The sequence below is a fragment of the Poecilia mexicana genome, unplaced genomic scaffold (genome assembly GCF_051168715.1).
Source record: "Poecilia mexicana isolate PSO_F unplaced genomic scaffold, ASM5116871v1 scaffold_3, whole genome shotgun sequence".
NCBI classification, from domain to species: domain Eukaryota; kingdom Metazoa; phylum Chordata; class Actinopteri; order Cyprinodontiformes; family Poeciliidae; genus Poecilia; species Poecilia mexicana.
In genome coordinates, this window is record NW_028263372.1 from 1,063,495 (window position 1) to 1,076,638 (window position 13,144).

General features: G+C 37.7%; 1 protein-coding gene across 1 annotated transcript in view; it reads right to left on the reverse strand.

Annotated features, from left to right (window-relative positions):
• Positions 1–10,516, reverse strand: part of LOC148160072 (CD81 antigen-like) — a 31,153-nt gene extending 20,637 nt beyond the window's left edge. Inside the window, exon 1 of the mRNA XM_088004020.1 lies at positions 10,336–10,516. Coding sequence (XP_087860146.1) covers positions 10,336–10,401 — 66 coding nt within the window. The 5' untranslated portion in view covers positions 10,402–10,516. The remainder of the gene's footprint in view (positions 1–10,335) is intronic.
• Between the last annotated feature and the right edge of the window lie 2,628 nt (positions 10,517–13,144).

The following is a 13,144-nucleotide window of genomic DNA, read 5'->3' on the forward strand; positions in this document are numbered from 1 at the left end:
ACCGGCAGAGGCTCTGCATTAAGTCAGGAGGCGAGGCAACAGAATGTAGTTAAGGTGGGTTTATTTGGGAGCTCCAGGTCACCATTACACCAACACCCTTCACACAGTGAGACAAAGAAGCTGACATTTATACCTGAGGCAACTTCCACTTACACCAGGTAAAGGGGTGATCAAAAAAAGACAAACAAGAAACAAAAACTACTTACACAAACCTAGCAAACAATAAATGATCCAACAAATATTTACATGCATGCAAATTATTAAAACTAAACTAATCTAAGGTCAATCAAAAAGTAAATGTAACTAAATATAAATCCTCAGAGTATTACCCCTCTTAATGGAAGATGGTTTGCTCCAGGAGTATTTGTCTCCCCTTCTGCTCCACCTTGCTGAGACACACCCAGAAAGGCAAGTACTCAAACAATTAACTCAAATTGAACCAATCAGAAACAAACTGACATTTTCCCCCCACACATTCTCTGAACAGGAAAGATGGCCAGTCTCCCTACCCAAAAAGAATGTTCACTAAATGTCACAATGTAACTGAAATAAAGAAGTGATACAAAACACATTTGGACTGTAAATAAATAACATAATATCAAAAATCAATGTGGGATGGAACCCCTGGTCTCCATCACAGTCCAATATGTCGTAATTAAAGGAAATGACAAGGAAATATGTGGACATTGTATTTCGCAACAAGCCTTCAAAGTGTCATGGGAATCTACACTTTAATGTAAAGTAACAACAACTGTGCTGAGTGGGTGCATGCTAAGAGTGAAACTACATTAACCTAACAGCTAGGATTTGACCAAAACTGCACCAGAACTCCGATTTAGTCTTTTAGACAGCAATGCGTGAACTTTTATTTTAAAGAAAACAGCAAGAAGACAGTTTTTAATCCCTATGTCTGATTTTATAAAATATTCTGCAACAAGGTAGTGGTATCCTGTCTTTAAAATGCTGCTGGCAGACATGTTGTTCGTTTTAGTGCCATGCTGTTAGTGGTCACAGATCAACAGGTCTCTATTTATTTCTGAGCATCAGTGAAGCATCCAGCCTCATGTACTTGTTCCCCTTAGGAAGCTCTTTCTGATCTGAATTTATTAAGGCATTAGATTCCTGAGCTGCTTCACATAAGATGGCGTAGCAAAGTGTGTCATCCTGTCACCATGGAAATGCTGATTTGTTAATTATGTAATGGGAAAAAATCTTTGCATTGGAACCCTATTCATGACTTTCACTTGCATAAAATTAAAATGATAATGAAATAATTGCTCTGAAGACTCTCTGCCCACATTAGACAGGTGTCCCCCACTCACTGCTTAGAGTTCATTCCATTAATAAGATAGGTGAGTGATATTCTCAAAAACAACTTCTCTTTTCAGATAAGGATTTGGTCATGTCAAACATTAGCACCCTGTGGCCAAATGCTGCCACCCTGGCTTCCACATTAAAGCACAATGCATTAGATGCATCCAATACAACCCAGGACTCAGATGATTGAAATAACTGATTCAATAATACATTAATCATTACGAGACTCAGTGAAAGTTTATTCTGAAAATAACTAAACCTCGTACTGCGCACCTTTTGCTATCCAATTATTGTTTGGTTATTGCAAACATGCATCAATTAATCTACTAATGACAACCAAAGAAATGTAATGTTATGGCATTTTAGGCAATACAATGTTTAAAATCCCCAGAACCAGAACCAAACATGGAGAAGCAGCATTCAGCTTCTATGTAGCACAAATCTGGAACAAACTTCCAGAAAATTGTAAAATAGTCAAAACACTTACTTCTTTTAAATTAATGATAAAAGCCCAGCTGGATTTATGCTTTTGAAGCAAAAATGAAAAGTTAATAATTTTGATGTGTAACGACGGCACTTGACAATTCTTGACTGTGTTCTACAACTTTGTATTTTTTTTGTTTTTATAATGTAAAGCTCTTTGTTATGCAAATAAACTTTAATTATTTAAAAAAGGAATTTAATTATATATATATATATATATATATATATATATATATATATATATATATATATATATATATATATATATATATATATATATATATATATATATATATACAATAATTTGTAAATGACATCACCAGAACATCTTTAAAACAATCACCAGACATAGAAACATAAGCATGAATTTATTTATATAATTAGCTAATAATTATTGTTGTACAAGTAGGTCATTGCTATGTTAATACTGCTATGACAGTGATATGTTTTGCAGTTCTAATTTCAATTATTTGTGTTTATAAAAAAGGGAACAAGTAACTGAGCTGATATGTAGAGGAATTTTCTGTAAATATTTTTTGATGTCTTTATTTTCACTGACTCATTTTTATAAAAACTCTAAACACATTAAATGTATCTTTTTCTTTTTCAGGAAAACTGAAGAAACCTTTAGAACAAATATTATTACACACCAGAAGGGTTCTGGGATTGAGAGACAAACGTGAAAATGATCAGTACTGTTAACACTTTCTGACTGCATGCTGGAGGAAAATAGAAGCTTTGGACTCAGTCTTTTCAGGCTAAAGGATTTCTTCTGAGACAGCATCAGCAATTCTGGATACCTTGTAATCTGTGAAACAAATAAAAGCCGTGGAACATCTCTCATCTGTCCCTTTCCAGTGAAAGTGAAGAAAGATGCAGACAGGAATGAGTCTAGTCTGTTTGGAAGGATGAGAAAAGCGTAGAGCAGAATCGCTCCTTTTTTTAGGCGAGCCAACTGCTGCTTCTGAAATAGAGTTCAACCAAGAGAGAAATCCCCTCCCTGTCCTCCATCTCTGTTAGTCAGGTCCATTCCAGGGCTCCTGCAAGTTACTGCCTAGCAACCAAATAAACAGCGTCACTGCGAAAGTTCAACACATACACACACACACACCACTCAGAGAAACAGCTACCACAGTTCAACTCAGGGCTGGGCCATGATCTTTTAATGGTGTGTTTGAGCGACCGCTTTGGAAGTTGAGGCATTTGCTTTCATTCCTCCAGTCCTCATAGACGACTTTCAACGCAAGAAAGCAGCACAATATCTTACTGGTGCTGAAGATGATTGCTAAAATCACTCTGTTCAAAGATAACAGCGGATCTCACCACAGTTTATGTATTTTCAGAAGGCAAGCTGCAACGCTGTGATTCTCTCTACTTTGTTGTAATGTGCTGTAGCAGATGTACTGAAGGTTACTAGAAAGAAACATCACAAAAACTAAACAGACCAGCATCTGCAATGTAAGAGAGGCCGACAGAGCGAAGCCAAAGCACTTTCTTCCCAAGTTCAGAAGCAGACAGTCACTCACCAGGCACACAGATTCATCTGCTTCCAGATTACGAAGTAATGACAAAGTTATTGATGAGTTCACCACCCATTAATATGCTGCCGTGGAGGCAAAAATGTATAATGCGATTCAAAGGAGTTTAAAACTGATAATAATGATTCAGATACAGGATCATCTGCATTTATTTAAAAAAAATATATTATTAAAAGCAAACTTGAGAGGAGAATGAGCAGTCTGTCATGTAAACTTTTACTCTTACACATGCTGGTTTCATGATTCTTCAGACATAATTTAATTCCATATAGGCTCGTCACGGTAACAAAGCGATGATTTTGATACGATAATATTGTCGTTTTGTAACCAGATTTAACTCATATAAAGATAATAGCATAATAATGTAGGTTTGCCTGCTCAAAGATTATAACTTTCATTTTTACAGGATCTGAAAGATGTTTAAAGTACCCAAAATAAAAGACAACCAAAAACAATAAATAAAAAGGAAATAAAAACCAAGCACAACAGAAATCATAAATAAAATGGATCATAATGTTTCTGGAAAAAAAATGCACTTTAAAAAATATCAATCATCAGAATGGAAATTACTGAGCTTTTTTTGATTCATCATGCAATTAACTGATAAATTGCTCATTGCGACAGGCTTAACTCCATATCAAACTTTAACCTAAGAACAATTTTATCATAAGTATTCAAAACAGCAGTGTTATTTATGCTTTGATAAATAAGAACCCTTCAAATAAAAAATAAATCTATAACCCATAAAATAAAATAAAATTTTAAAACACAGTCCATTTCATCACAGCTGAAGCAGAGCTCTTAACACTCAGAAGTCCTCCTGCCTCTTGCAATACACACACTATTTGAGAAGTACTGGTTTAACATGTAAAAGTCAGACTTAACATCTCATATATTTCTTAACAATTTTGCATAAATTAGCATATTTGCAGGCATTTCTTCAACATCTTACTTGTTTTTACTTAGCTTACTTTGCACATAGTTTTCACTTCTTAACATTTTTTATGGAAATGAAGATGCCTTCACACCAGCCCTGTTTAGTCCGCTTTAATCAAACTCCAGTCCACCTGCCTAGAAAGTCCGGTTCATTTGAGGAGGTGTGAATGCGTAATCGTACTCTGATGTCAATCATTAAAGCAAACTCTGAGCAACCTACAAAAAAATCGGTCTGGGTTCGGTTGAAGTGAACTCTGGTGCGGTATGACCAAAATAAATACATGAATCTAGAGGTAGGGGTAGAAATGGCTCCTGGTCTTTTACCAAAAGACAAAAGTGAAATGCTATAGCTGCCAAAATCTGACGCCACTCCATTTTTATTTACACCTTGTGAAGAAGGAAGTTGTGCCCAGTGTCTTCAGAGGTTTTTGTGTTGTTCCAAAAGGTTTGGTTCATCTGACACAGTGCAGTGTGAAAGCGGACCACAGCAGCTGAAATATAACAAATGTTCCAACCTAACCGATTTTACCAGACTATCAAGTGGGAAAACATCTTCTGCCATGCTAGCAATAACCAGAAGCAACATTTCTGAACCATCTGAACCTAACCAGATCATGTCCAAACTCTAACCATTATGCTGGCTCCCATTTGAACATTTGAAAGAGCAGGGATCACATCAAGGTCATTCTCATTTGAGGTTACAATGACCATACCTGCTGTTTATATGTATAGCTCAGAGAATACGCTTTCTTGTCCTGCATATAAAAGTGGGGAGCCTGAAATAAAGCTTTAGTGGCTTTATGTGAACTTTTAGTGTGGATTTGAGATTGAAGCTAGATTAACATGTAGTTAACTGTCTCTGACAATAAAAGAAGTGTTGGCGGTGGTATAGAAACCCGATATGCACACAGAAGAACCTCTTGTGACAAGAATATATTTTATGTCACTTTTTGAACATTTTGCTTCCCAAGTTCTAAAATGCAACTTAGGAGCTTGTAGCTCCACATTTTTTTCCCCAGTAAACTGGAGAGAAATAAATAAATAACTTTAAACCAGGAAAAGAAATGTGTGTTTGGATAACATGGCGAACTAAAGTTAGGAAGTATCGATCAAAATAAATGGAACAAACATGTTTTGGCAGATGTAGGAAAGCATTCTAAAATATCTAAAAAGAAAAGCTTTCAACATGAATGTGCTTCCTGGTCATGGGTTCCCTTTCATATACCACTTTGCGACTTTATGACTCTAATAAATATTTGGGACAGGAAGAACTTCTTCCTGATATATTTTCCAAATACACCAAACTTGTTCAGTCTTCATAATTCAGCAATTTGGATACCAACAGGTGCAAGGGTTCCTAGGAGATCCTGGGACAAGATTTATGTGATCCTGAAGACTCGCCTGAGTCCACTGAACCAACGGCCATTTGGTTTCTGAACTTACATTGAGCTGAACAGATGACAGTGCTGTAACTAGATCTGACTGGAGAATACTTTTGCAGTTATTGGCACAGTTAACACTAAGGCCATTCTACCAGTTCAAATTGATTGCACCTAAAAAGGAAGATGTGAATCTACATTTAATGATCTAAACACATGAAAAACTTTTTTTTCTTTGCTATTCCCCTGCAGTTGTATTTTTAAATATAAGAGGAAAAGTATTGTTTTTATGGGATGTATGTGTGAAATGTGTGAAAAAAATCTTTCCTTCTATTTGCATCTAAAGAGTTGCAATAAAGATATTTTCTCACTAAATAATAACTAAATATCCCACCTGGTATCCCATCAGGTGGGATACCAGATCCCACCTGATGAAGCATTTAGGTTTCCTTTTGTCTGAGTCTGTTTATGATTTCAAACATTCTCCTCACATTCCCCAGAGGAGTCACAACTCAACTGCAGGCAGGCCAGTCCACTACCCAGAGCCTCTTCTTCCTCAGCCACGCCTTTAATGCTGCAGGGAATTGTTGTTTAACACTGAAAAGACCGCAGGACAGATGTGGTCTAGATATGGTCGTGTGTTTCCATCGAATCCATGAATACTAAGACTGCATTCGAATACATTGTAGCAGAAAAAGGAGAGATACTTTTTAGTGTTCCACATATGAGAATTAAAGAAAGAAAACTTTGTTGGATGAAGAGCAGTGAAAACGGAAAGAAAAAGCTCATCTCTTTATATTTCTATAATTGTCGGAAAGGAGAGCTTGTGTTTCCCCATCGACTCCCCCACTACAGTCTATTTCTGCCAGCTGCAGAACTGGGATCTAGAATGTTGAGCATGCTGGGGGTTGGGGTCATGTTTGCTGTTCCCGTAAGTCTCCTACAAGACCACACAAACCCTCAGTCCAACTAAGCACCACCACGCCCTTTAAAATCACTTTACTTATGCGCTTATCAATTCAGTTTTTTGTAAAAAATGATAACATATGTACATTAAGTTCAGTCTAAGCATAAAATTATCCTTTTTTACATATTACTTTAGAAGAATTTCAAAGAAAAAGACTTTCCAATGACGTCAGAACGTCTAGGAAGCATAATGTGAAGAAAAAATAACCTGATGAACTATAACAGTGTCTTTCCTTCAAGTTAATCTCAATAAGGCAGACAGAACCCTGCCTTCATGTAGTTGAGTTCCCGGCGCTGTGGGGGCCCAACCGTTTGTTGTCAGACTCAGACTTCTTCCTGTAGCTTTTCAGAGTTCTTTGTTACTTGGTTGCATGTCAGGTGTTGTTGTCGCACTGCCGCGCTGAACTGGACAGTTGCATGTGATTCCTATTCTAAAGGTGTGAGGCATCATTTGGCTATGGAAATCTCAACAAAAGCCAGTTTTCATGTGTGTAATTATCATATTAAGCATTAATCTTTCTGTGTTGGAGCAATGCACTAAGCTTTTGAACTTCAGATAATGAGCTCTCTTTAGCATCTTGGCTTTTGGAAATATTTCCAGTTGCAGAAAACAAAACCAATAGGTGGAAACTGTTAAGGAAGATTTCTCTGAATTAGTTAATTTTGGAAAAAGTTTGGCTCTCTCTCTTCCTTTATGATCCCGGGTCCTCCCGGTGGGCCGCATGTAGCCACATAAAACAACAAGTGCAGACGTCACAGAATTGCAGTGTAATCCAATAGAAGACAACGCATAAAATTACAACAGAAACTGCAGAACAACAGAGACATACATTCATTTACCTGACATAAATGGAAAGAAGAAGAAGGAAAGAAAGAAAAGCAAAGACGTGCAAAGACATCTTTGGAGAATTGCAAGAGCAAGTCTAATTTGTTACTTCTGTGTAGAAAGTTTTATAGTAAAGGCGTATTCTTATCTTTAATTTATTCAAATAAGGCGTATCTTTGCTCATCCAACCAGGAGCTATCTCTGACCCTCTCTCAAGCCAGGAACTCCTGCTGTGTTTACGGCCTTTCACAGATGAATGTGAAAAGCTAGAACTTCTACTGTATTGTTTTCCCACACAGACAAAAGGCAATTCAAACGATCCTAGCAAACCATCTGCTGTAACTACAGGTAACATAAAGGTCAAAAAGCCAGAATACATTACTGATTTTAAAACCACAATTAGGCTATTTGAATCAAGACATGTTAAGTTTTAAAACTAGCTTATTTTAAATGTATTTTCTTAACAAAACCTATCCATCTCAATAAGTCTGACTGGCAAAACCAATTAGAATTAGAAAAAACAAATTAGATGTCTCCTTTTAATAGCTGTGTTAATGTTATGATAGGTGGAAACAGTTGTATTTTTAGTCAAGATAAAGGTGACAATCTCATGGTATTCCATAGCTAGAATTCACAAGACACTTTCCTTTCACATGCATTAATTAGCTCCTTGTGCATTGTAGAAAATATTTACTGTAAAGCAATAGCCCGATTTGGATATGATTTACTTCATATGTAGACCAGTTCCGCTTTGTTCACAAAGCAGGTGGTGATGCTCAATTCCAATCTTTTGCTAAATTTCAGGGTTTTTTTCGTGATCTAATAATTAAAATGCGACCGCAATCAGATTTCTGTGTTTACGACCCTAAAGCAACCTGCATGCACAGAAGAAAGTTGACGTAAGCACACTTCTTACAGAAGTAATAGTGTATGGAGTCGTTGATGGATCAGTTTTAAAGTTTATTCAGAGATGGAAGTCGGCAGTATCATCACAGCATCGTAACTCAAAGGAAGCCAATAAAAAGAAAGAACAACTAATACCAATGGCTCTTAGTGGAGCACTGACTGCAGTTCCTGTAGAGAAGTTTGTTTGGATATGTAGTCGGACCGTTTGGATATGTAGTCGGACCAGGAGTGATCAGATAGGGATGTGATGCGTTTCGCTGACTGTGACTTCTTTTGTAAATTCATAATTGTAATTTTCAGCCACTATTGGATTTACAGTGTCTGGCTTTTTCTGGTACAGAATTATGACACATGTATCATAATGATGTAAGAGTCAAATAAAACGACCGTACAGACTGCAGACACTTTAAGAACTATCAGATTCATATGGAAGTGGCACCAATCAGATTTTTTTGAGAGGTTAAAAGATTGGAATTGGGCCTTTCAGTCTGCCATAAAAAAGTTAGATATGAATGATATGGGTGAGAAAAATCAGATTTGGGTTTCATTTACCTGCTGTGTGAACATAGTGTACTGGTATGTAAATATTCGATTTGGACAGAACTGGCACTTCAAGATTCAGTGTGAGAAAGCAACGTTTTGGGGTATGTTACAGGCAGTTTCAGGAGCTAACTGCTGTTTGAAGAAATGAGCAATGTTCACGAGACACAGATGATGTTTTATAGACACCTCAGAAGCTGTTGGCAAGTTGGCAAGCTCCATAAAGTGATGGTAATGCTCCCAATTCTGTATGTCAGGTGAAAAATGGTAAACCCTTCATCCGCCTGACATATATCCATTTGAAGTGTTTACCATTTACCTGGTTGTAACTAACCTAAAATATGTAATAGGTTGGTAATGTAAAAATAATTCATGAAAAATAACCTCATCCTATTATTTGTGTTTACTGTAAACTGAGTTGCCTTCTATATCAAGACTTTGTCCTGGTTAAATATGAATGCAGTAATTCTTCCGCACCACTATCTGCACTGTTTACAAGCCGATGCTTGACTGAACTGAAAAACAAACAAGTCCAAACTGATTGTATTTTTGATGTGTTCTTAAAAAGTGTCTTGACCTAATGCCAGAAATTGACTTAATGTCCAATAGGTTATTGTCTTAACAACAATAGCTATTTCCACAATAAGGTGTCCAAATTTTATGCTGAGCCACTGAATACAATTAAGAGAATAAAAGGGAAAGCAAAGTACAAAACTGAGCTCAAAATGGCGATGTTTAAGTACAAACTCATAGGATGTTAGGAGACGGGTGAAGAAACGAACTACCCTCAGATGTTTCCATGATTCATTTACCCAGCACAGGGCTTGCCTCATCAAATGGAAACCATGTCATCCCCCTCCGCGTACACACGTATACACACAAGTTGGGTGGAGGATGAAATCCAAACAAAGCTTTTCTCCAGAACCAACAAGACTTAAACCCCAGAAAACCTGCAAATCTCACATCCTGGGCCGGAAAAGGTTTTAAACTTTCACAAGGGAGCAAATTAAACAAAATATGGGGGCTTGAGCTCGTACTGCGGGTCTGCAGACGATATTTACTGGAGATTACTTGGAATTGATAGAAAATCAGGGGTGAAGCCCCTCACCCGCCTCATTCTCCCCCATCCCAGTCCTGCCTGATAAACGCCAGAAGCTGTCCCGCAGTCCCGATGACAATGCCCCGTTAGGTTCATCAAACCAACCAATGGAATGCGCTTAGTCTAAATAAACGACGCTGGCCTACGACTGAACACGCAGATAAATCAATAAACGTTCAAAATAAGAACGTGCTTAGAATGAAAAAATATGGCGAGCGGTGAGGCACATTGAAATCTGGACCAGCGTCGATTTTTATCTCTAACGGACTCGCAGTCTAAACAAGCCTGGCAAAGCAGACGCGACGGCCCTGCGCAACAACGTGTCTGTTAAGCAGGTTTACCTACCCAGAAGATGAAATTTAAGCAAAACAGCAGGTATTTCATTAATTTGGTGCAGCCTTCGACTCCCATGGCGGTCCGATAATGCAGGAAACTGGCAGCGGAGTTGTAGAAACGTGGAAGTGCGGGCGAATAACAGGCTCGAGCTCAACTGGGAACCCCAGACTTGACTTACAGTGCTTGTGGAGGGAGGGGAGGTAACACCCAGCTCCTCCTCCCTCCTTCACAGGCTCGGCCTCGCCTCCCTGTAAATCCGTTTACTGTGGCTGGAAAAGTCTTTCCCCCCCAGCTCCCAATCATAGCAAAGGACGCTGAGACGCTGCGAAGAGAAGCCCATTTAAAGAGAGCAACATTTATTTTGTATCAATCCTAATATCATGGATTACATTATCTACGGTGTTCCAAAGGTGCCAAAAGTGTTTGCACATGGCTAGATGTGTACTGCACTTAGGTTGCCGATATCTACTAAACATGTGAGAGATAGTACTACTTGAGTCTGCTTAATTTTCAAAGGGGCTTCAGGTGGAGAAACTATCTTTTACCAATCTGAGAAATTATTTAACATTTTGAGTTCTAGTTTAAATTTTTCTTGTTCAATTTCTGATATCCTCTCTGTGTAGAGAGCTCTATGTTCTGTGTGCAACAAATTGAGTCACAGAAGGAGTAAGACTGAGAGGGATCTCGAAATCTATATGCAAAAACTGACTAGGATGCTAAATAAAGTGGAAGAGATAGGAATGACAGCAATTCAGGCACAAAGTGGTCTTGTAAAATCACAAAACAGGATCAGCCAATGCTGAAGCATAGGCCTGTCGCGATAAACGATATATCAATTAATAAATTAAACCTATCAACCTCATTTTAATTATCGTCTTTATCGTCTCTTCCTGTCTTTTTTTCTTTCTGTTGATGACACTGAATAAAAAAGGCTCAACTCCAGTGCTCTCCACTTACCCTCCCTTCCTCATTTCCTTAGTCTAATGTCCAGCGCACATTACACGAGTTGTCGGCCGAGACACATTAGCCACAGAAATCCTAGGTATAATGGTTCGATCGGGTTCGTGTCCAGCCACATGGGCACAAAATAATGGCTGCAAGTCCAGTTAACTAATTTTAATATCAGGCATTAATCAATGCTTTAGTAGAATCTACCTGCAATGCATGTGGCTAGAGTCAGCGTAAAGTCCTGACTGAATGAAAATCATTATAACCTATTTATGTCACGTTAACGAAGAACAGCTGAAAACTTATCGGGTTTATCAACTGCGGTAGCAATTTGGCTCCAAATCCTCCCCTTGTCATTTCTATATTCTTTGCACTAAATAAATAAATATTAATGTTGTTTCCACATATCATCTCCGATGTCCACTTGACTACGGGTTGCGCCGTGTCAGCTGTTTGGGATTCCCCTCCGTAATAGACCCTTTTCACAGTGACGTCAGACAATGGCCGCCATAACTCAAACCTGGGTATCTTTACTTCCGGTGTGATTTTGCCTTGGGAACCAAGCTGAAAAATTCCCGCATTCTCATAATCTTAAGGATATAATAAAAGGTAAGTTTAATAATAACAGCATTTAAGTGTTAGATAGCTGTTATTAATTATTGTAAAATCACCATTCTCTAACTGTGTATAAAATAAACAGCCTCCGATCGGAGAGTAAACCACCTAGCAGCAGCTTTAGCCACATTTAGGACAAAATATACTCTCTGTCAGTGCTGTAACGTTTAGAGGTTCACTTTCTGTGTTTTATAAAACAGTGTTTACGTGTTAGATAACCGTTATTAGTCATTGTCAATTTACCATTCTCCAACCAGCCTCCGATCATGAGTAAACCAGCTAGCAGCAGCTTTAGCCACAGTTAGGAAACATATACACCGCCGCCTGTCAGTGATGTAACGTTTAGAGGTTCATTTTCTGTATTAATGGAAAATAAAGGACATAAAAATAACTTTAATCTGATTACTGGATTTGAAATACGAGCTCGTTAGATTATTCGTTACCGGAAAAAGTGGTCCGATCAGAGGAAGACATTACGAAGCAGCGGCGGCACCGGACATCTCTGCTTATAACAAACAAACCCCTATTTTATGGGATGAGTGGCAACTCCAGTCTATAATTTAAGAATCTGATCAAGATTAGAGCCTAAAACGTTATAGTTCAAAAACAGTAAAAAGTTCTGGTTAAGGAACAGTTATGTCACGTAGTTAGCTAGCTAACAAAATTCACTAATGCTAAGCTAACGGTTACGCAAAACAAAAATACCTACCTTCATAGTCAAACAGGTATTGTTCGGTGAAGAATTTCTAGCCTTTGTCTTTGCAAATCGTGATCTATCTTCAAATCTTATTTTAGGCAAATGTTTTAGAGACTGTAATCTCCATGCTCCGGTGTTCTGTCTGATCAACATATGCTGTCAGATATATACATATATATATATATATATATATAAATATCTAAATCTCTCTTTCTATATATATGTCTCTATATAGATATATATAGATATATATGTGTCCATTTTACATATATATATATATATATATATATATATATATATATATATATATATATATATATATATATGAAATAGACAACTTTATCGTTACTTACTATGTACACCGGAACTAAGGATACACAGCTTCGAGCCAAAACGGAGGTTGTGTGACGTCATGTGAAAAGGGTCTATTTCCCCTCAGAAAGCGGGAGGAGAATCCGGCTTTCTGATTGGCTACCTGTCACATTCAGCGTTTAGATATTTCGGAGCGGCCACGACGATCTACCGTAACACACCACACACTGCAGGATGATCGGTTAG